Source organism: Argiope bruennichi, chromosome 6, assembly GCF_947563725.1.
Source record: "Argiope bruennichi chromosome 6, qqArgBrue1.1, whole genome shotgun sequence".
Lineage (NCBI taxonomy): Eukaryota > Metazoa > Arthropoda > Arachnida > Araneae > Araneidae > Argiope > Argiope bruennichi.
In genome coordinates this window covers 80,155,634-80,180,604 of record NC_079156.1, presented here as the reverse complement: position 1 = coordinate 80,180,604, position 24,971 = coordinate 80,155,634, and the positions used below count along the sequence as shown (strand labels likewise).

General features: G+C 28.7%; 1 protein-coding gene across 1 annotated transcript; it reads left to right on the top strand.

Annotated features, from left to right (window-relative positions):
- Nucleotides 1-8,758: 8,758 nt before the first annotated feature.
- On the top strand, nucleotides 8,759-20,415 carry LOC129973011 (uncharacterized). The gene is made up of 3 exons (XM_056087356.1): nucleotides 8,759-9,423; nucleotides 15,091-15,464; nucleotides 20,230-20,415. Exons 1-3 carry the CDS (start codon nucleotides 9,335-9,337, stop codon nucleotides 20,265-20,267), a joined length of 501 nt encoding a protein of 166 aa, XP_055943331.1. The 5' UTR covers nucleotides 8,759-9,334; the 3' UTR covers nucleotides 20,268-20,415.
- Nucleotides 20,416-24,971: the final 4,556 nt, after the last annotated feature.

Sequence of the window (24,971 nt, the reverse complement as noted above, 5' to 3'; positions counted from 1 at the left end):
TATTTCTAACATTTGCAAATTGAAATCTGAGTTTGTATAGCACTAATTCTGTATTAGAATTTGCTAAAGTAAGTAATATTAGTTTTTCCCTTTCATATTTTGCATTTTTCCAGTAGATAATTTTTTTCGATTTATTTACTTGCTTTTATTTTCGTAGGTCAAAATTATTTTGAGAATGAGTGGCAGAAATAAAAATTATGCACAGATGTGATGGACTTCTTTTTTTTTTATGTGCCTAAAAAGAGAATAATGTTTTCTCAGAATCTGTACTCTTATATCATATCGATTTTATTTACAATCAGCATTCTTTTTAACCATGAATTATTCCATTATATTGTATTCATTCAGTTTAGTTTCAAGTCTCATGGTCATAGCAGAAAGAAAATAAAACAAATACTTGCTAATAATGCTTTTAACAGCAAAATGGCTCATAATTAAAATGAACGTTCTTGCAATGATGGAGTGCAATAATTAAGTTTTAATATGTCGATTCATTGATAATAAAATAAAATTCTGAATTCCTGACGTTCAAGGTCTTGTCTGAGGTCCACAACTTATGCAGGGTAACCTCTATTGGGGAGTATGCACTAGAGTTTCTGGGAGATCAGTGCCTCAGGTTTCATTTGCTGTGAAATCATGCTATATTGATATTTTATTTACTTTTGAACATACTTGCATAGTTTACATTTACTTACATAGTTGAAAAAGATTAAAAAAATTTTTAGGGCAAAATAAAATGTGAAAAGAAGTTTAATTTGTGACTTACGGTTAGATTAGTGTCTTAGATTTCGACTATTTTTCCTTACTTAAAAACATGCTTTGGTTTTAGCCCAGCTTTGAATGAAATCTTCTGGATAACCCAGTTTCCCACTTATATGTAAATAGTTCTTTAATCGAAAGTCACATAGTCAGATTAAAACATAGTAAATATAGATATGACTTTCTACCATGTTACCACTCCCGGATTAATAAGTAGGCAACTGCCTAGAGGTCCCAAGGTTTTGAATTCTTTTCTTATAGTATTTTCAAAGAAATTTAATTTACAAGGATCATGCAATTTATTGAAAAAAAAAATTGCTTAAATTTTGGAATATTATTCCAACAGCATTCTTAACTTATTACCTTTTATAAGTTTTTTAAATATTATTTTGTTTTATAATTTTAATAAGATATATAATTTAAATACTGTCTGACCCCATCACTGAGTAGCATTTAGATTACGTTAATTTTTTTAAAAAAATTATTTACTGTTTTGTTTAAAATTAATTCTAATTTTGAGTCTTTTTAAAGGCAATATGATAAGACTTCTTTTCTTGAAAATAATCTAAAATTAAATATTCTATTATTTCACTAGAGCTAGACGGTTGAAATTTGGTGTGCGGTCTTTACACAAAATTTGCAGATTTCTATCAAATTTTGAGTAAAATCTGTTCAGAGAAAATCCGCCTGTCCGGGTGTTCGAATATAAGTTAACACGATAATTACGAAACGAAGAGAGCTAGATAGGTAAAATTCCGTACACAGATTTAACTTCTATAGTGTAAACACCTATCAAATTGTGAGCCAAATCCAACAAAGAATGGACCTTCTGTCGGTCTATACTTTCAGAAAAATGTAAACGAGATATTAAAATTAAACGAGATTATAAAATTTAGCTTAAAGGCTTTTTTTTTTCAACTCTTGTGCTTAAATTTACTTCTGCGATGCGATATATTTGTATTTCCCTAAAACATGCTTTTTTTTATGTATATCCAAATGCAAACCACTGAGTTTTTATTTCATTCTTCAATTTAAAAAAATCTGACTTTAACAACCTTGTTCAAAATTATTTTAATTTTATGTATTAATGATTCATAAGTAATTATGCAATCCATAAATCTCTTTTATTTTATGCATCATTCCGTTCGATATATAATATCAAAATCTATTTTGGAACGATTAAATTCGACTTAATGTGGCATACATAAACATACTGTGTATGTTTATGTATGGGAGGGTAAAACTTTAATAGTGGCAAAAAACGCCAAGCGACAAAACCAAAGAATGTCACGTATACCACACGTTAGCTACATATCTACCTTACCTCTCAGCAAAAAGACCCGTCCTTCCTACGTCACGCGCATGCGGAATGACGCGAAGAACTGATCCTTGTATTAGCTTGCGGTCTAAAGTAAGGGTTGTCAAGATATTTTCAAAACAAGAACAACGAAGTTGGATAAAAATTGAATGTGACAGAGGTCATACTGCACGACAGTGTCAGCTAAGGCTTCAAGAGGCTTGTGGGGAATCTGCTTCGCCTTACAGAACTGTTGCAAGATCGGTAAAAGTCTTCAACGCCAAAGGATCGGTAAAAGGACGCCAAAATGTGGCAGACATGTTTCTTAATCCTAACGCATATCGTTCCTCCACATCAGACCGTCAATGCGCTGTATTACTGCTCATTTTTGGAGAACCATCTCAGACCAGCTTTGAGAAGAAAACGGCGACACTTTTTGCAGAACGTCCCTATCATTTTGCATGACAATGCTCGGCCGCATGCAACGCAAGCTGTGGCTGATTTGCTCGATCGATGGGGCTGGGAAGTTCTTTACCATCCACCATACTTACCAGATCTAAGCCGTTGTGACTTTGACTTAATTCCTAAGATGAAGGAACTACTTCGTGGCATTCGCTTCAAAACTGTTCCAGAGATTCTTGCGGCAGTAGACCGGTCCATTCGAACTGTCAATAGAACAGGCACTGCTGCAGGTGTTCAGCGACTTACACAACGTTGGAAACGGGTTGTACACAATACAAGCGTCTATATTGAAGAACTGTAAAACATGGTGACATGAATCACTTTTGTATTCCATGTAAATAAATAGTTGCCACTATTAAAGTTCCAACCCTCGTATATGTATGCCACTGCATCATGTATGCATTATCTGAACTGTTTACACATTGTAAATTATTATATCTTATATCTGTCGCTGTTGATAAATTACTTGAATAATTTGAAAGCAAATCAATTTGAAAGAAAGGTATTATCAAAAATACTATATTTTGCAAAAAAAAAAAAAAAAAAAAAAAAAAAAAACATATATAATCAAAACCTTTTTTTCAATTTACAAAAATTTTTTAACTATAAACCTAAAAATCCTAACGTAGCTACGAGGAGTTAATCTGACCAAGTACATCAAATCAGTTGTGAATATACCTTCACTAAATCTAGTTATTATTATTTTTTTTTAATCTGCATTGTGATGGAATGAAGACGATACGTGCAGTGGAAGTAAGAAGGCCCATGTTTACGTGAGCATTTCTTTAATGATCACATTTCACACAAAACAAACACAAGGCATTAACGCGCGCATCTCGTACAGAACAACATCACATTTCATTATTTATAATCGCAATTGACTATGAGATGCTTACCTAATCCGGCATCGCCATCTATTGTCCAAAAGAGAAGATAGAGTAATGAAAATATTACAGCACATAATTACACTATTTTCTTTTACATATTATATATGCTATGATCAGTGTGATTATTAATATAAACTTAACTTTTAAATTGGTTATTATCTCTATTATTAATAAAGCGTCTGTGTGCATGTGCTGCCGCTCTACAGGCCAGATCGCAAGAACTATAGCTACCAAATTTAGCACATATGTATCTTGGAGAATGGAAATGCGTACCTCAGAGTGATTTTTTTTTTTTAAAAAGATTGTTATTAGAATTTTAATTAATAAAAAATTAGAAAACATATTGCCTTTTTTCCGCGATGACTTAAAATATTAATACACAAAACTGTTATTTATAGATTTTCAAAATTTAAACAATTATTCTTTTAATCATACAAATTTAATAATCTCCCAAATATTTCCTAAATTTTAGCGCTTTTGTTTCCCTTTTTTACATAACTCCAACAAGAGATTACATTGTTGTCCTGAAATTCAGACCATTTTCATTTTTTTGTCAAATATTTAATCACCTTTCTTTCGTTGTTGATAGCTGAGGAAAAAGGATTCTTTTTAAATCTGTACAGTTCATAAGACGAATAAAAAGAGAATTTTCGATGCTGCGGAAATAAGATGATGAACCGGACATTAATGTTTTTAAAACTACTATTGTATCAAGAAACTCTTTCCCAATAGAAAGATTCATGTGGACTATGAATATAACATATGTAAAACAATTAAAATGATGCGCCTTTCTTTATTAACTTCTTATCAGGTTTCAATGACTGATATTTTGACATAATCAGGGACATGAAATTATGTTTACGCTATTTAACCTTGGCGAACCTTCTGATAGCCAAAAGCGATTAGTTAATACTAACCGCTATTAACATTAATAATAGCTAATTAATCATATTGGTCATAACATACAAAAAATCTGTTGGCAGTATTTTTGACAATGATTGTGCATTGAATTCTAATTTTGAGCAGTATTATCCAGATTTACATTAATACGGTTTTTCTGAGAAAAGCTGAGTTGATTGATCCGTTTTTGTCATTATAATAGCTTTTGTTATTTCAAACAAGTTGTCCTATTAGTACAATTAATTTGAAGCGGTTCTGCAATTGGAGGTCAACCACTATTTGAGCAGACGGGGGCTCATTATTGCAAAGTAGTTTATTGTAGAAAACTGAATTGCTTTCAAATCATTTCTTAAAATAATCTTGCTCTTACTGTGCCATATATTCTTCATGCTTTGGACTTGCAATTCTAATAAAAAGATGCATGTTTAGAAGTATGTCTGTTTGTTGAAACGGTAACTCAAAAATGTAACAAGATTAGTTATTTGATCTATGGCCTTTACATTTAATGACTTTTATTCTCTTCCAAAGGCTCTAGCATTCAAATCCATTCTTTTGCTTTGTTGCGTTTTTTAATTATTACGTTCATATTTCAGCGAAAAGACAAATCCACGGACAATCAACTTTTTTAACGCAATGTTCCAAAAATTTAATACAGATATTCAATTTTGATGATAATCACATACTGAATTTCTTCCACCTAATTCCCTACATTTGCGTGTTATTTTGTTGACATGCATAAGTACGAATAGAAAATTTCAAGAATTATGTATATTCGATAGAAATCAGCATTTTTACTTTCTCGTATACGAAGTATACAAATTCTAACTCGAGGTTTTTGAAAATTTTTACGTTCCAAACCTCCCTGTGCCAACTCAAGTGTCGTCCTCGTCATCTGACTGCATTTCAAAATTACGAGGTCCTTCCCAAAATAGCCCTAATGTTGCTTAAAACGGGATGTTAATATAACTAAAACTAAAAAAATCAAACCTCCCTGAATCCGAAGAGGAGTAATGGAGGAGTATTTTTGGAATGATGTCTGTCTGTGAGCACGATAACCCCAAAACCCTTTGGGCTAGACGAATGAAATTAGGTATATGACTTCGAAACTTGCAGATTTCTATCAACTTCTGAACGAAATCCATTCAGAGGAAATATACCTTTCTGACAGTACAAATATAAGTTAACACAATAAACAAAGATAGAGATAAAGATAAGGATAAAGAGATAGAGATAAGGATAAATACATAGAGATAAGGAGAGTGATAAAATTTACTACACAGATTTAACGTCTAAAATATAGATAAGATATGTATCAAATTAATAACCCAATCTGTCAAGAGATACATTCACCGTCTGTCTATATTTTAGAATTATAGCGTGTAAACGCGATAGTTCAAAAAAAAAAGATAATGAAATATAAGAAATTTCATATATGATTGTCTAAATAAATTTGTAATTCTGTGTCAAATTTTGGTTTCAATCAGTCTGAAAAAGGGCGTCCAAAATATATGTTCGGTTTTGTGATATTTCTCTGTTACTCGTATTTCAACGATTAATTGCTAATGATATCGCCAAAGATTGCACTCCAGTAGCTCTTTTGTAAGCTATTGCTCGCCAACGGCGTACGATTTATGATGCATATCTTTTAGAGAACATGCGAGAAAGTTACGAGGCGATCACTCCCTTTGGTTGGTGGTAAGATAACAAAATAATTTTAATTCAATTTGTCTAATTTGTTTCGTTCTGAGTTATCATGTTCGCAGATAAATCAATAAACAATTAAAAAAAATTTTTTTTTTCGCACTCTGCATATTCTTAATCATGCAGGTACATCAAAATTCAGAAGTCGTATATCTTGGCTATTAGAATATTTCTCTTTGTATATTAGGTACTTCGTATAAGAGAGAACCTCCCCCCTACCCCCCCCCCAAAAAAAATGGGATTTGCTGTATACAAAAATAAGCAATGGGTGATTTAGATTCTGGGACAAATAATAATAATAAACAGAGGAAAAACTGTGTTTCAGATCAAGTTCAGGAGATCAAATTATTATTATTAGTACTTCTTAAGAAACTTACTTGGCAGAGCCGTATTAATTTTAATCAATTCATTTTTATTATTATATTAATTAACAAAACAGGAATTGATAATTTCGTGCTTAAAAATCGATTATTTATTAAAAAATGTCAATATTCCTAGTAGTTTTTTTAAAACTAATTTAAAACTAAAACTAAAAATCTATTTTACTGGAAATCCTACTGATGTTTAAGATTTATATTGTTCAAATATTCAACTGCGAATTTTTTTTCTATAAAACTAAAAAGAATCAGTGAGTTTTTAATACAAATAAGTTTTTTTGAAATGGTTTAGTGTCGTTATATTAATGCCCCGTTCTAAAACTAACAATGCTTTTCTGAGATGGAATATAATATTCAATAAGAGAGTACATCGAATACATCTGAGTATATAATCTAGATTCCAAGCAACTATTTAAGGCATACTTATATAAAATGGCTCACAAGGCAAATATCAAAGCAGCGCGTTTCCTTTCTTTTTCAAACTGAATATTCTTGCTTCCCCAGCCATTTCTCTACCCCCCCCCCCATTAAAATGGGGAAGAAAAAATTGACATTAAACTTAAATAACTATACATAAAGCATTTTAAACAATATAGTCTAATAACCGATCAATGCATTTTAATTATTCAACAGATTAATTAAACAATTTTAAAAAATTAAATAGTACAGCAATTATGAAGGTTATTATTAACAAAAATATAATTAAAATATGCAAAAACTTTTGAAATAATGTTTGCACTGAAGTTCTATAGTATTATATACAGAAGTATATAGAGATCTTTTGATGGAAGTGCGATTAATTAATTATTCAATGCTAAATACTGTACAACAATTAAATAATTATTAGCTGTATGAACTTCTTCAACTGAGCCAATTTGCAAATGAGAACTGTATCTTCAGCAAATATTTCGTTTTAAAGCACTACATATATTACAATAAGAACTGCCAAGGTTTGATTTTTGTTCTTTTTTGACAGAATATATTCATTCCAATCTCAAAAAATAGCAAAAATATCGAATCAATGATTCCTTATTCCATCTACGCCATCTTTCAGCATAGTAAAGCTCTCATTGCTCATAATTTCTACGCTTGGACACTTATATTATTAAAAGAAATAGATTTCCGATTCAGTTTAGTTCATGGTAATACAAAACAACCTGTTAACTATTTCAGAATATTAATCACTATTTTGCTGGTTGGTAGAAGTTCTCGCTAATAGAAAAATGACTTCTTGATTTTATTTGTACTAAGTCTGATTTCATGTTAATCTTGTTTTGTCAGATAATATTTACATAATTCGTTCATAATTATGGCGATATACCTATTTTTACTTATTATTCAAAAAATATATTTTCCAATTTTCAAGATTTTATTGTGAATGTCATTAACGAATTTGCGCTCGAAACTTAAATAGTAAGAAATTTCCAGCTAACTGAATACATCAAAATATTAAAGAACTTCATTTTTGTTTTCCAAGATGTTTTATTTTAGTTTTGGGATATAAGAGTAAAAGTAAAAATATACTTTTATTCTTAAAAGGGTTTATTTATTTTACCATTTTGTGCAGCTTGTAATGGCGCCCAAACACTTGCCCTGCCTGCTGTTCCCTAGTCTTATGGATACTGTACAGATTATATGGATACTGTAATACTTAAGTCTAGATTATCGATTGGACTCTCACTGTAAATCCAGATTACAACTTGAATCTTTGCTACAAATCAAATCTAGCAGCTCTGCAGAAATTCAGATTAGCGAATAGATTTTCGCAGCTGTTTTCCAGATAGGTAGCCAGATTTTCGTTTCTAATCCGATTAAAGGCTGGATTTTCACTTAATCCGGATTATCAGCTAATGTTCTATCCAGTTTAAACAGTTGGAATGGAATATTTTGTTTGTACGTTGTTAATAAATAAATTTATATTATGCTAAAATTTGCTCTATAATTAGTTTTTTTTTTTAAACTCTTGATTTATCCGTTTAATTCAAAACTAAAAATTATAAAAAATAAACTGTTTTGGTTTCCAAATTGCTCTTGTTCGTTAAATGCTCCTTTTTTGTGCGCAATAGTTTAATTATACGTGGCATCCAAATATACTTATTTACTAAAAATTATTTTTTGAAATCATAATTATAATAACACCTATTATTAAATTTATTTGCTGTTTAATTTTTTCATATATTTTCTTTATTAAAAACTATAAACTAAAAGTAAATTTTGTTTGTTTGTTTTGTAAGATTATCCTTTCTGTACTATAATTAACATATAACAGCACAACGGGATCATTTAATTAGACAGAAAGTGTGAATCACGGGTATATGTTATATTGTTTCTTCCTCCCCCTTTTTTTTTCTTTATTCAAAATTTTTGTGCCCCCCTCCCCCATTTGTATTCCATTTTAAACTTAATGTTTCATAATCCGAATTGTTGGATAAACTGAATGTTTATTGAAATCCCACCCATTTCAAATAGCCAAACTCTAGAATGTGCATATTGAAAACATTGGTCTGCAATGATTTATAAAATTTAATCCTTTTTAAAATATGGCTTTACATTGTGGAGGCGTTAGATAAAAACTTATCCAAAATCTTTTTTGAAATTCTTTTATTTCAAAACCTTTTTATCTCCGTTCACCATTCTCAATATCCTTTTCAATGTCTTCCATTTTTGGCTTGTCACCATTATAAATCCCCATAGATAATCTATACCACCAACGAACATTTTAATCCAACATTTGTACAAACTTGTCACACTTCATCAATCATGTTATTGGTCTAACCCTCAAAGAAGGGGATTTCAGCCCTTTCGGCGATCTTTTCTGTGGGGAAATTTTCTGAATGGTGGCCAATGGGTAAGCGACTGGACGATTCTATTACAACTCACCTGTAGGTCTCACGGTAAAGAAGGTCCTTGTCTTGTATAGCATTTCATCGCAAGTACTTGTAGGTACCAGTATGGGTTGTATTGGCTCTCGGTCGGCTCGTCGTTGCAAAATGTGCGAAGACGAAGATATGCAAGCTTACATAGAGGAGATTAAGTATAAGTGAGTTAAATAATTTTTTAATTAATTATTTATTGTTTATACATTCAATTAATGTGACTGTTTTCTTAAAATAATACTATTTTGCAATAGCATTTGATCTGTTCATAGTAATAAATTTTTTTACGCTAATGCAAAAGACGTTGTATAAATATGACTTTTAAATATACAATAAACGATAAAAAAAAATGTGAAAAATCGACTAAAAATTGCTTTTTTTTATTTTTATATTTATGAATAGGAAGATTGCGAGTAATAGTTTTTAAAAAGATTTATTTTGGTATCTTCATTTGTTTTCTCAGTATTAGAATTTTTTTTAAAAATTATTTATATTAGGATGCTTCTCCCATTTATTTACATTTAGACAGTATGACTCAGTTTTTTTTTTCCATCAAATCCTGGAATTTTAAAATATTCCATGAGCATCATATTTTCAGTTACAACTCTGAAACTTTTATGTTATACTATATAAACATATAATGGCATAATTTTGAATGAATAGAATATTTATGAATCTTAGAATTTTTTATTGAAGACCTCAAGCAATATGACTGCAATGATTTTTTTTTAATTTCAAAATATGTTAAATAATTCAATTTTTGAAGTTAAAAGATTGTACCTTCGATAAAGTTAAACAAGCAAAATTTTGTGCAAATAGAATTAAAATATCTATCTAAATAATCTAAAAAAATAATTTATATTCTATTTTGATGCGCATGGAACAATTGAAGTTTTACAATACTATTTTGATTGATACTATTACTATTTATCTACTTTTACTATTTACTATTTTGATTAATGGAACAATTTGAAGTTTCGCAATATTTTAATACTTTTTTTTTTTCATTTTTTGCCAAAAAAGTTATAAAGTTATGGATGGATTTTGATGATTATTTTTTTTTACAACAATCGACATCCAAAGCATCGTGCATCCAAAAGCAACTTCAGAAATATGCATTCTGTGGTAACTTTTAAAGTGAAATACAACGATGAAAAATTCTAATGCTGTATTTTTCTGAAATTAATTACTACTTTAACTAATCAATTGGGTATGGTTAATTACTCCGTGAAGTAGTTAGTGTATTGTATTAGGGAATGGAGTAGATTCAATTTTGCCTAAATAAAATGAATAAACGGGTGCAGTGTTACAATCATAAATCTGAAATTCATAAAATAATCATTAATTTCCAATTCCATACTTGTGCCATGTAGCAATAAGGATAATAACAAAACGTTTTTTTTTTTGGTTTCTAATTATTTAATTAACTTAAAATCGCGAAATTTTTAAAAATATTTTATCGGCTGAATTCGTCATTTTATCAGTTCTTGAAAATTGTATCATGTGAATAATCATAAATTATTTTATTGAAAACAATTATCTTATTATATTTATTTTTCTCCAAAAGGATAAATTCGCACGACTGTGTTAACATACATTCAAATAACTTCAATAAAGTTTTTATTACTAAATAATACCAACCAAAAAAGTCCAATTCACAGATATTTATTGTACTTTCCAGTGCTTTTACGCTTTTACAAATATATTAAATGAATAAATATGAGCAAATCAAATCAAATGAATTTTAAACTTTAAGCTGCTTTTGTATAAATATTACAGACAAAATCCTTTCATCATCTACTCTTAACTAAAATACCAATTGAACCAAACGATTTTTTTAAAAAAAATATCGACTGCCAATTTCCTTCATAAAGTATTATTTTTTTTTATTAGTACTGCAAATTTCGTTCACAAATGCTGGATCATAAAAAAAGCTATCTTTGTGTGAATTATCAACTTAATTTAAACGCGGGTAAATGAGTACTTTAAGACCAATAAATACATTGTCAAAAGACTGATTAAAATAAAAGACAAAGTAGAAATATATTGGTGGAATAGTTCAAAATGTAAAAAAAGACAAACATATTTTGTTAATTTCTAACTAATCAAATATTTAATTAATTTTTTCTACTTCGAAAACTTTACAGTATTCTTTTTCTGGTCTTATATGACTTATTTATATTATTGAAATTACATTATGTGCCGAGTCTTTAAATTCTTTCTTTAATGCTTTGTGAATGTGAATTATGAAACAAATATACACTAAAAAAAATCGTTGTTGTTCAAGGCATATCAACTATCAATCGAGTTATTTTATATGCAAAAGAAATATTCTATTAGTTTTTGTTTGTTCGCTATTTCATTATTTAATTCCTGCATCGCAAACGCGAATAGTGATTCTAGAATACAACAATATAGAATGGTTTACAATACAGAATAGACATAAGCTGATTATTCTATGTGATGTTGGAATTCAAACTTTGAAATCGATTAAATTCCCAAGTAAGTCTGATCGGAATTTGCATCAAGGTTTTCGCTACACTCCCTTATGTATGGTATTTTGAAATGCAGATTCTACCTGTATGTTAGCAAATGAAAGCTGAATTTTTCAGGAAGACAGTCAGAGAACCTCAAATGTCAAGTTCCGAACGACTATGAGTACTTGCTCAAGGTCATGACTGAGAAGGAAACACAACAACACGAAGTTGAGACATTTATCTTTCAAAGTTTTCAAAGGCGTGATTTTGCTGCCGTAATTGGGTAGGAAGGACAGACGTACGGCAAGAATAGATAGTCCGATTACAATACTACCGTGTAGGTCACTTTCATTGTTGTCAGTGGACAACAAGGTGACCATTGTAACTTTACAATCCCTCCTCCTTGCTCTCTTCGTATGGTGTAGAGATAACACTTATTTCTACCTCCCGTTCTGCTTGACTCAAAACTAAGCTGGAAGACACAAAAGTGTCTTATTCCTTTACAACACAACGATTTTGAAGAGTGATGGATGGCAAAAAGACAAAAAATTCTAAAATCGATTCCACTTTAGAATGTGAAAGAATTCAATTAACAAAGATGACGAACTATCAAATTTGATTAATTCAAAGACTTTTTTCAAAAATTTGAATTAACCTGCAAATATGGGTGTGTAGGATCTCTTCCCCTCTTTTTTGCCTCTATTATTTTTCTATTGATAAAATGTTCTTGAAATTTCACAAAGTTTGTAATCGTTAATTCTTTTAATTTCACAGGGAACTTAGAAGGAAAGGATTAGAGAAGCGGAAAAAGAAATTTTTACTGAGGGTTGGGTCATAATAACAGTACATATATCAGTATTTCAGATTCGTTTAATATTATGGTTATGATAAAAAAAAGTTTTAGTTATCTTCATTCAATAAGATTATGTGATGAGAATAAATGATTAATTATTTAGTTTGAATGAGAATGACATTGGTGTTGTTATTACTAATCATAAGCAATCAAATAAGTAGGATATAAGTGAATACATTTGAAAGAAAATAAGTCTACATGAGCGTCACAAGAGAAGAAAATTATCATAGAAATGACTATTCAATGTCGATTTTGTTGGACATTACCTCTGATATCTGTATACTAAGTTTCTATCTATAAATGTGATTAAGTCCTAGGCACAGGCTCTTATTGTTGCGACAGAAAAAAAAAATGAAGATAAATTTTATTTATTTCAATCTTTGTGCTGATTGGTTGATTAAGGTATACTATTAAGGTATAAGGTATACTACTAATAAGGTATACTAAGGTATAAGGTATACTACTAAGGTAAGGTATTCTAAGGTATACTATTATACCATCATTACTTCTATGATATTACTATATATCGGTAGACTATTATTCTATTGGTATACTAGTAGTACACAAATATTGTGACTACTGTTGGTATACAACTATTTACGATTCAATAATTTAATTTCTTTGACTTACATCGTCTCAATTTATACATTTCAGGATAAATACAAAATAAAATGGTAATTACAACTAATAGTATATCTTGAACAAATATGATCACATTTTTTAAATTCCTCGATAAAAAACGCTTTTCAATACGAAAAATGGAAATTTGTAGTTATATTTGATTGTAATTCATAAATAGGCAGATTTTGTCGTTCTTATTTGAAATCCTTATTTCCAATGAAATCTAAAGTATTTAAACTATAGTAATGATTCTTCAATTTTATTTAAAAACTCAAGCACATTCAATCTCTTATCATTGAATCTTAGACAGAAAGGCAATAAAATATAAATGATTTGTTAAATGTCACGATCCGGCAACATAAGTATTCTTATAAAATGTTTATAAGAATTTCTTATATATTTTAATCAACTGCTTAAATATACTTATTTTTGATAAGAAAGAAATCCCACTTTTTATATAAAAAAAATCATCTTATCTACAAATAATCCAATGGCAATTTTATAACATTAGTTAAAACTCATGTATAGCGACAAGTAGATAGATAGATAGAAACAAATACACAGTTCTCCAACAAGTGGGAGTTCCAAAACGTTTCCAATCGACAGGGGATTTTGTAATGTTCTCTCTCTCTCTCACCCACACACACACTTTTTTTCTCAAATATTTCAAACACTGTTATAATTGTGCAAGTAATTTTTAAGATTCCGATATTTTAGTATTCCAGCTTTGTTAAAGCTAAATTGTAACATGTAAACATTTTACTATGTTGCAATTCACTTTTTTATATCAGGGCCATTTTATAAAATATATTATTCTTTTAATTCGAAAATTTATTTCATCCGTTTGTATAGTAAAATTATGTTTTTGAAATAAAAAAAAAAAAAAAAAAAAAAAAAAAAAGATGAGAAATATAATATGGTTTCCAAGATATCATCAAAAGTTTTTATAATTCACTTAATATTAGACGTGCCATTTTTCAAAACTATAAAACTTGAAATTTTCATCAGAACCATACAAAAACATGTTGGAGACTGTTTTCATAATAAGCAGTATATTAAGCAAAAAAAAAAAAAAAAAAGCCTGATTTAATGGGAAAATTTTCGGGATATTAATTAATTAAGTTAATTAGCTCAGTTAATTAATATATACATCTAAACAAATATATCCTTTTGAGCCATTACATCAATACCAGTTTTATGCAGATGCGATAATAAATAGAAAAAATTACAGAAATGTCCCATTATTTTTGTTGACTCTACAATAGTTGTGACAAGAGAACTCTGTCAGAGTTTTTCTCGTATAAAAGGTGCAATGAAGCAGGGTTTTTAATTTATTTCGACATTTCTCGAATATAGAGAGAGCTTGTTATTGATGCTATATCTAAAATCCCTAACCTTAAATATATGATAAAAATTTTCAAAACAATCCAGTGGTAGAGAATGTGGAATTCTATCGCGATTTTCTCCGGTAGAGGGTGTTAAAGGAATTAATGTTTTCTCGGCTTCTATAAATATCGGACAGTAATGGGAATAGCAAATCCTTGATAATGTGTTTAGAAATTAAAAGTTTCTATATGAAATGGAAATTATATAAATCAGTCCAGTTGCTGGGGTTGGTGAATTCTGACAAAGGTTTTTTCCTACAGATAATATACAGTTTTATTTCTTGTTCGAAAATTGAAAATGAAAGGAGTGAAGGTTATTATGGATGGTGTATGTAGAGGCTTTAAGCTTTGGTATAAAATAAAAAGTGATGAAATCGGACCAGGTGGTTTGATGATTTTCTTTATTATTTTAAATATATATATATAATTCTACATTTTTAAGCTTTTTTCAGTATATAGTATACTTCTTTTATTGATTTATTAATTCTTTTTTAGTTATGAATCTTCAAAGGCCCGGTTTCCACACATTGATGACAATCCGATTATTTCATTAGAAAGATGGAATGAAAATGAAAGAAAGCTCGCAAGAATAAGGCAAGAAAAAGCCCACGAAGCAGCTCTGGAAAATATCAAAAAAAGAGCTGCGGAAAGAGCAGCTTGTTCTCGAAAACAAAGAATAGCTGAAAATGAGGAAGCCATCGCCAACTTGAGACAAGCCAAAACGCACCAAACAGTTCGCTCAAAGACGAAAACTACCCGAAGTGAAAAAGCCTTGGGAAATGTCCAATCAGTGGAAACATCGGTCAATATCAACAGTTCGACAGTTGTACGACACACTGCTGGAAATTGCGAGGGAGAAAAAGCTATGGGTAAATATATTTTGAGACTTTACAAATTGGGTTATTCTTTTCGGTAGTTTTAATTATCATTTCTTCTAATAGAGACGGAATACATATTCATCATAATACCAAAATTTGTTGCTCAATTTGAAAACGTAACTATAATATTTGGGGAAAATTTCCTAGGCATAGTGAAAATCCCTGTAGCAAATATCTACAGCACTTTAAATTTCTATGATGACGAGCCGCCAGTGATAATAAGAAAGATTTAGAGAATATTAAAAATAATCAATTATAACAGCTAATTTTATTACTCCATGAATCATATATATATATGCTTTTTATTATATTCTTATCCTTCATCCTACACGAAAATATTATTATCTCAAAAAATATTTATTTATGTTGATAAGCAATAAGTCGTAAATCTTTGTTCCATAATAATTTCATATACCTTGATATCAAGCATCAGGTATCATATAAAATAATTTTTTTACTGTAGCGATATTCTTTTCCATATTAAGCTCTACTTTAGATGTTGAAATATACTATTAATTGCACCTACAATAAATACGATCAAATTATTTGTTGAAAAATATTTTTTTTTTTACTACGCTTTGGTCAATTTTTGTGCTGCTTAAAAAAATAGGAACAGCATTTTCAATTATACGATATTGATTATTTGTCATAAAATGTTAATAGTCTTTACCTACTCCCATGGGTTATTAAAAAGTGCAAACATAACATTGATGACACTCAAAAAATAATTATTTCTTAGTATTAATCGACTTATGATTTTCGCATCTCGCTTGTGGTTTTTAATGCCTCTTATTTATAGATTATTTAACTTTGTATAAACGAAGTATATATCTGTAAGTCAACAAAGAAAGTTAATAATGAGCGCTATATTTTTATGATAATATACCATGCCGCCCTGTTCTTGGTTAAGGTTTTCCAATTTGTCACCTTAATTTTTTTCAAGTCTTTTTGAAACCAATCAATCCACCTAAATCTAACCCCTCTCTCTGTCTCTGGATTTAATTCTTCTGCTAAGAAATGTAGGCCCTTATTACAATATAAGGTATAAACATCCCGTGTCCCAAAACGAAATATCCTCTATCCCTTTCTAAATTATTTTCCATAAGATGGCCGTATATATCATAACAAGAAGTTTTTTCCAGGTGGAATTGTTAGTCCTGCGGCCAACCGCCAACCAAGAAGGCCGGTCCTATGATATAGGCTTCAGGGCTTAGATATCCGGTTATAATCTCAAACTTTGGGTACCTGTTTCAGTTCCTTCTTACGGCATGCATGAGAAATAATTGAACTATTCGTTCACTAACGGTCATCATGCAATTTTTTTTTAATACTGCAACTCTAAAAACAAAACGGGAGCCTAGTGTATGTATATCGGCTTCGGCACTTTGATATTTGATATTGACTGTTAATGTAATAATCAAAGTTTTTACGCTTTGCTTTCTCATATTGAAGTGTAGAGAAAATAATTTAATAGTCGAACTCGAGATTTTGAAAATATCCCGGTTGAAAAACATAATTTCATTTTTAGAATTTTCTCTTCAGAGTGTCTCTTGAAGATCTTTTTTCTATGAACATGTAAATTGATAGCTCAAAAAAATGCAATAAACTAAACAGAAAATAAAATTTGGCATATTATTTTATTACTAGAGTTGCAGACCTGCATTAAAATTTGTACGAAATTCTACAACGCTTGATCACTTAAAAACGCAGTAAGCTAGAGGGATGAAATTTAGCATATTATCTATATACCGAAATCGTAGTTATGTGTTTTATTTTGTACTTAATGCTTTTAGAGTATAATGAGTCGTATATTTATCTGCTTTTTTTTTATGTGGATATGATAATTCGAAAATAAAGAAACAGGATGAAAGAAAGTTTGTATGTGATTTCTGATATTAAAATATTGATTTTCATCGAATTTTGCATCTAATTGATCAACGGTAAAGGGCCCAAATGGTATACTTTATTCTATTCATTATATTATAAAGTCAAAAATAAAATGTGGCATTTTATTATTATTATTATTATTTATAATCAGAGAAAGATTTAAGAGATGGTAATTCTAATTGATTTTATATAATAAATTCTAATTGGACGAGCGCAATCTAATCCGTAAAATATTGTTCGATTTTTGTAACTTTCGCTTAAAGCACGCTTATGTCCTAAACAATCAGAAATACTGACTAGAACTACAAAAGGATGATTTCCACCCACATAAAAGCATATTTTCTTGACAGATACATCGCTACTTTCGTTTTCCAGAATAGTATTTCATTCTTTCATCGAAACATCTGCCAATATTTGAAAAAAAAAAGCATTATTACAAAATACGAATTTTTGATCTTAGAAAAATCGGAGAATAAATGTTTGTAGGCTGTTGAATGATATTCATCCAAATTCGCATTTATTGTGCGTTCCTAAATTCTTTTGATCTTGAAAAAAAAATAAAAGATCCAAGATGGAGACTTTTCAATCAAAGACCCCCCCTGCGTTCTTATTCCTTGCCGTCCTGCTGTTCGGCTGCCCTATAAAAGTCTTTTTTTGGTCAGACGTTCCCGACATTCGCACTGAACTTTCTTACAGTTAAGTGGTTCGAATTTACTTCCAATTGAATTTTGTTCTTCATAATTTTTTCTAAATAAGGTAAGTGCTTTGATGCTGGGAAAGAATTTTAATAGCGTGTTTAGTTTTTTAATTACTTCAAATCAGATTTTTTTTTCCTGTATTGTAGAGTGACGTGATTAAAATTTGTATCTAAAATTGATAACTTTGCACAACTTCATGAGTTCAAATATATATATACTTATATTATACAATTTTGGTAAATTAAAAGGCAAAAAAAACCCTGTAGAAATTGTAAATTTTATTAATTCTAATACAACTAGAATGCATACCTCTTTCTAACTTATTCCGCCAATTTTATAAATATTTAGCAAAACACTTTGTTATATATTTTGGATGTTGTTTTTTTTATTGGCTGTCGAATTCGATATTAAATATATTTACAATTTTGGTGATAAGATTAAAAGCGTATTTAAATATAAAAGACTTTTTGGCAATGAAGAATATTAATATTTATATTATTTAAATAAAGTCAGTTTGGTATGATTGAACTTTGTAGAAATTATTAGATTTTATAAGTATTAGAAGAACAAGTATTGAATGCAAAATTGCCTCTGCAATAATTCGGCGATTAGACGGGTATTCTAGAAAATACTTTATTTGTTACTAACCGCCTTCGACGATCAATCGATTCTTCAATGTATAATTTTATATCCTTGGTTTCTTTTAAAATGCATTCCTAAACTTCAAATTGATGTAGAAAATTAAGAAAGATTATTTCAAATGCCTTACAGCTATTCTGTTCTTTGAATGTATGAAACTTCTTGATGAAATCGAGTCAAATATTAAAATGGCATGGAAATCTTACCTATGCGTATTATTTAACATCTGGTTCCTTATTATCTTATGTGCTGCTATAAATTTAATTCCTGTTTCTTCTGTATTGTTGATTACATCATTAAATTAATGCCAGATAATTGATATGAATTATGTGAGTATCTCTTATAACATATTAGTTGTATTGAAATGTAGTTATAAACAATTAAAGAATAGTAATTTCAATTGTTCAGCATACTGAATTTACATTCAAGTTTGCTTAATATCTTAGTGTATTACGTTTGTAGATTGCACAAGAAACTGCATAAATAAAGTGTGAAATCAAAGCTCTATAAAAATATTACCAAATAATATTAAAAAAGGAAAATAAATTAATTGCTTGGTACGTAAATGGAAAAAAAAAAGAGCAATTGAATATTTTATGAAGTTTACAAAAGAGCAAAAATTCAATGCAAGAATGAAAAGTACAATTAAAAATTATGCATAAAATGGTTTTTTTGTAAACATAAAAATTAGGGGGAAAGTGGCAGGGAATAAAATTGGTATTGTCACAAATATAATTCTTGATTTATAAAACATTGTAAAAATCATATTTATACAATAATATTTCCTGGATTCTTAGCGGTGAAACACCAAAATCTTGCTTAATTTTAATTGATTAAAATTCTAATTACAATTTCAGGAATGTCATTATGAGGTGCACATTCTCATCCTCCAAAGTATATTTGAACCAAATAATAAAACTGTATGTTTAAATGATCGGTTGCGTGTATACAGATAACACGCGACGTGTAGAAAAAGGCAATATCGAGTTAAAAGTAGAATACAGTTATTAATAACAATGCTCCCGTGAGCCCAAAATAAATAAAAATAAGGTATTAATCAATATTAAATAATTTTACTCAAAATAGATATTAAATTAAATTAAATATTTCTAATTAAGATAGTTTTCAGATTAATTTTTTGTCAACAAACATAGAGGAAATTTAAAGAGTTGAGCGCATTAGAAAGTGAATCTTTTTTTAAATGGCGGCAATTAGAGTCTTGTCTACAATTTAAGTTGCGCAAATGGGATTGGGTAAAAAAGCTTAAGGAATTGTATGTTATAAAAATTAATAATGTGATACATAGTAACTTTTATATTGTATTAACTCTTGATCAACATCTATTAGTAACTTTTACGTTCATGTCAGTTTCGATATAACATGTCATAATATTATTTGTACTTTACTAATTCCTGATGTAACATAGTATATTAAGTTTTGCGTCATAATTTTTTTTTTTTTTTTGCAACATTGGATAGATTTTATGTGTGTATGCGTGCAATGCTGATTATTTACATGATATTCTCTTTCAGAAGAATGTTGCGTCGTAAGGGGGTTGTATTTCTTGTAATCGTTCTGTTCATGGAGGCATTTCCGGAATGCTACGGCCGCAGTCCAACTTGGATGTGCATCAGCAACTGCGCCCAGTGCAAGAGGACATACGGAGCTTTCTTCGAGGGACAGCGCTGCGCTGAGTCCTGCATCAAATATAGAGGACTCCTGATGCCCGATTGCAACGACATCAGCACTATATCCAGTTTCCTCAATAAGCTTGAATAGCTTCTTCTCTATAGTCAGTTGCAACTCCATTTGATAAAACGCAGAAATTTATGAATGAAGAAATCCCGTTGAAAGACATAATGCTCGTTTCTACACTACTAAGGATTCAATTGAAATTAAGCTTTTCTTTTCAAATATTAAGTTCATTTATATAGAATATTAATGACCAGTGTTAAACTAACTTCGGTTCAAATTTATATATATAATTCTTTTTGACGCTTCAGTTTTCATTGTTTATTTTAGTGATCATCGGTGAATATCAGAACTTACAATTTGGATCTTTAAATTTAATTAACAAAGTCTGTGCCTTGAAAAATGCAACAACGGAAAATATTATCTAGTAATGGAAATAAAATCAGGATATTTTGATACCATTCTCTTATCTGCTTGTTTAATATAAATTTTAAGTATAATTGGTTTTAACAGATTAATTATTATATATTTGTTTAAATATTATATTATATCTCAATATGCATAATACACAATGCAAATTTCTTCGTATTATCAAGTTGAATTGTTTCTGACTATATTTGGACAATTTTTGCAAACATCTTACAAAATGACATAAACGCGGCTTGGTTCCAAATATGTTTACAAGAATACTTTTCTTTTATTTTGAGTTATGCCTCCAATTCGAACAAAAAAACACTGATGCATGGTGTTTTTTTTCTCCTTCTTTTTCCACGTGTGTATGCAATTAAAGAAGTTTTGGTTACTTTTAATTTTATAATTTTCTAATGTTCTCGAAATATCTCTTGCTGTCGAATATTGAAAGTTATTAAACTAGTCTCAGGCAATAACAAATAACGAATAATAACGAAAGAGTGAAAGAATTTTTAGAATGTTAGAAAAATTTTCAGTGATATTTTAATTTGTCAAGACTAGAGCAATTAAATGGAAAATAGCATGAGAATAATGAATGAAAGAATTTTTGGAATGTTAGGAAAACTCTCAACGATATTTTTATTTGCCGGGATTAAAGCAATTAAATAAAAAATAGCTTGAGAATAACGAAAGAATTTTTGGAATGCTAGGAAAACTCTCAACGATATTTCTATTTGCCGGGATTAAAGGAATTAAATAAAAAATAGCTTGAGAATAATGAAAGAATTTTTGGAATGTTAGGAAAACTTCCAATGATATTTCTTTTTGCCGGGACTAGAGCAATTAAATAAATAATAGTATTGCTGAAAACTGACAGATTTTTGAAAAAGGTTATTAAAAAAGATTATTAAAAATTTTGGAATTCCTTTTCCATGTTCAGAAAAATATTTTAAGTATAATCTTAATGACATTAGAAGTTTTTCTCCTATTTTCAAAAAAAGACCCAAATTGATATCATTGGTAATTAAATCCAACCATATTGGATGTTTAGGACAGAATCCTTCGCATATGGCCTCTTTTTTCAGGTCATTTTCATGATAAATATGCCGATTGTGGTAATGGTTCTTCTTATATCATATTGAGATTATTTATAGATCACAATACATTTTGTTTTTGATGTTGTCCTTGTAACCTAGCAGCAATTATATATAAATAACTAACTATTTCAAAACGTTATTTTGAAATTCTTTAATTTTGGCTTAGTAATTGAAAAACCACTTATGAAAATTTCTTATTGAACAATATATTTTTTTTATTCTTATGCCACCACACTGCTGCTTTAATATAGAAATATGGATATAATACAATAAATTTAATGATAAAGCACTAAAACATTTTATAATATGAATGATGTAAATAGATATTACATTAAAAAGACGCACGATAACCATATAGGGCTATAAATACAGCATCCATAATTTCTGCAATTTACAAGAATTAAATATATTGTTATTTTAATCTTTGCAGTATCTTTTCTATGACATTCAATGATTGGCAAAATTGTGGTATTACTGGCTTTGATATGAAATTTTTACATGTACATTATATTAAAATGTCATTTGGAAAGCTGTAACAATAATATCAATATCGAAAGCGAATAGGATAATCTGCTATTGCTTTGACATGTTTGTAATATCATTTAGTGACACAGGCAGATTGGCACTACTATGAAGTTATTGTGTTATAAGAGCTGACACTAGGCTACTATGTTTTGATTGATGTGTTCATTCTTACTTTGTATTAATATATCGTATTGGCTCCCTAAATGGTGTGTGTGTGTGTCAAATGTTATCCAACAGCGAAGTTGAAAGAGTGAAAAAAAGCGAATGAACAGACAGAAGAATGACAAAAACCTATTCTAATTATATTCATTTTCCGTAATATATTTTTTTAAATATCTGAGGTTTTTCCGGCTTATATATTAGATGGGCGTATGTAGAAAGTATTATAATTGTTGAAACTTCCGTATTTTTCCATTATTGCAACAGAGAAAATAATAGAATATTTTGTTTTGGCTAATTTATTGTATAAGAATTGATTGAAAGAAATTGAATAGAATTTTTTTTATTTGTCATTAACTCTCCAAACAACTGAACTTTTTTCACTTTTAAATTTAATCTTTAAAAAGACAAGTTTATGTGTTTGTACATATTCTTAACTGAATAAAGACCCAGCTGCTGTGATAAATGAACAAAGTCACTATAGCGTGATTTCCCTACTGATGATAATTGACCATCGCCTTTTGCGGATTATTTCATTTACGAAAGCAAATGAATTAAAACTGCCGCGGGTAAAATAAAAGAATCTAAGTTCGAAGATTTTGTGACAAACCAGCAACAGGCATTTTAAAGATCTCATTTCTAAGAATTAAAATTCAGCAAAAATAATTGGTCACTTGAGAGTAGCTTGATTAAAATCTAATTTTCTTATATGGAGACAGCCAGAAGATTTTCCTCTATTATTATAGAAGAGGTTGAAATGAAAAAGTGTCAGAGTCTAAGACATGTGTTCATTTTTTTCTTTCTTCCTTTTTGCTTTGCGTTTTATGTTTATTCAGTTTTAATCCGTTTATATTTGTAGGTGAAATAAGCCGCACACGATGCCTGTCAAATATTACCAATCACGGTATAATACACTCATGATATTCACAATGGTGATAAACTAAATAAAGGGGTTGAATTAGATAGCTATAACTATGTTAATGCAATTTGGAATTTTTTAAAAATAAAAACATTACATACCGGTTGCTTTTTATTGGATTCTGATTATGTGTTTATATTTAAATAATATATCAAGTTCTCATGAGTATATCTAGTCTTTTGATAAAAAATATTGGTGCTTACAAACAAAGTGATACGTTAAAAAACTACAAGTATTGTTTTTCTTTAAAAATAAATTCTTATTTTCGGTTTTCGAAAAAAATAGAAAAGATTGCCACGTTAATCTGGTCTTTAGACAAATCAAATTGAAGTGAAATTATACATATTTTATTAATAATTTTCAATTTTATTTTAATTACTGGTCTATGGTCAATTTTTAATGTTATTTTAACGACTGACAATATGAATTATAAGCTGCAAGACATATTTTTCAATAACTCATTATGGAATATTTCCGATGGAATTTTTTCAATGTTATGTAGAGGATTTTGTATTGATTCAAAAATAATAATTCATTAATTCAATTATTAACATTATTATTAATTCAATAATTAACATAATACAGTATTAACATTTTTTTTTTTTAAATCCATAAATTATTTAAGATTTATTGCATATAATTTTTAAAAATATTGATAGACTTTGTAATCTTTTGATTGTATGCCATTTATTTTTGCAATAATAATTTAAATTGTATTTCAGATAATAATACGCCCCTTGTTAATATTATTTCATCTGTTATATCTATTGTAATTACCTATTAAATGGAATGATATTGATGTAAAACTCTCATTAATAAACTTTTGAATACGCATCTAGGTGATCTACGATTATTTACATTACTACTTTTCCAATGATATTATTATTATGTATTCATTCTATTTCTTACTTCAATTGTATAAATAATAAATCATAATTTGGAAAAACAGTATCTATATTTAAAAAACTAGCGAAATTAAAATTTATTTCAAACAGCATAATTTTATTATTAATTATTAAATATAATATAAATTGCATATTAAATAGGCCTCACAAATGTATTTATAATGTAATTACATTGATTAATTTTTACTATTTTTCAACTGTTTGAATCTAACGCCTTTTGTCTTAAAATAAAAGAATTTTTTAAAATTCAAATTGACTACAATAAATTTCAGATTTTAAGTATTAACTTTATTTTTTGGGATCATCCTTAAAATCGCGTACAATCTGTAATTGATACTTTAAACATTAAGGAATTTTGCATATTCTGCGTTAAAATTTATAAAATCTGTATTATTATATAAATTTATATTTTTATTATTTATTAACAATTATTCGCATCGTTTTAAATTTTAATATCTATTGTTGAGAGAGAATGAATAATTACAAGTGAATTGTAAAAAGGAAAGTAATGAATTACATTTCTTCTGAATTAAATTTAAAATACATCACAAATAATGAAGAAGGTA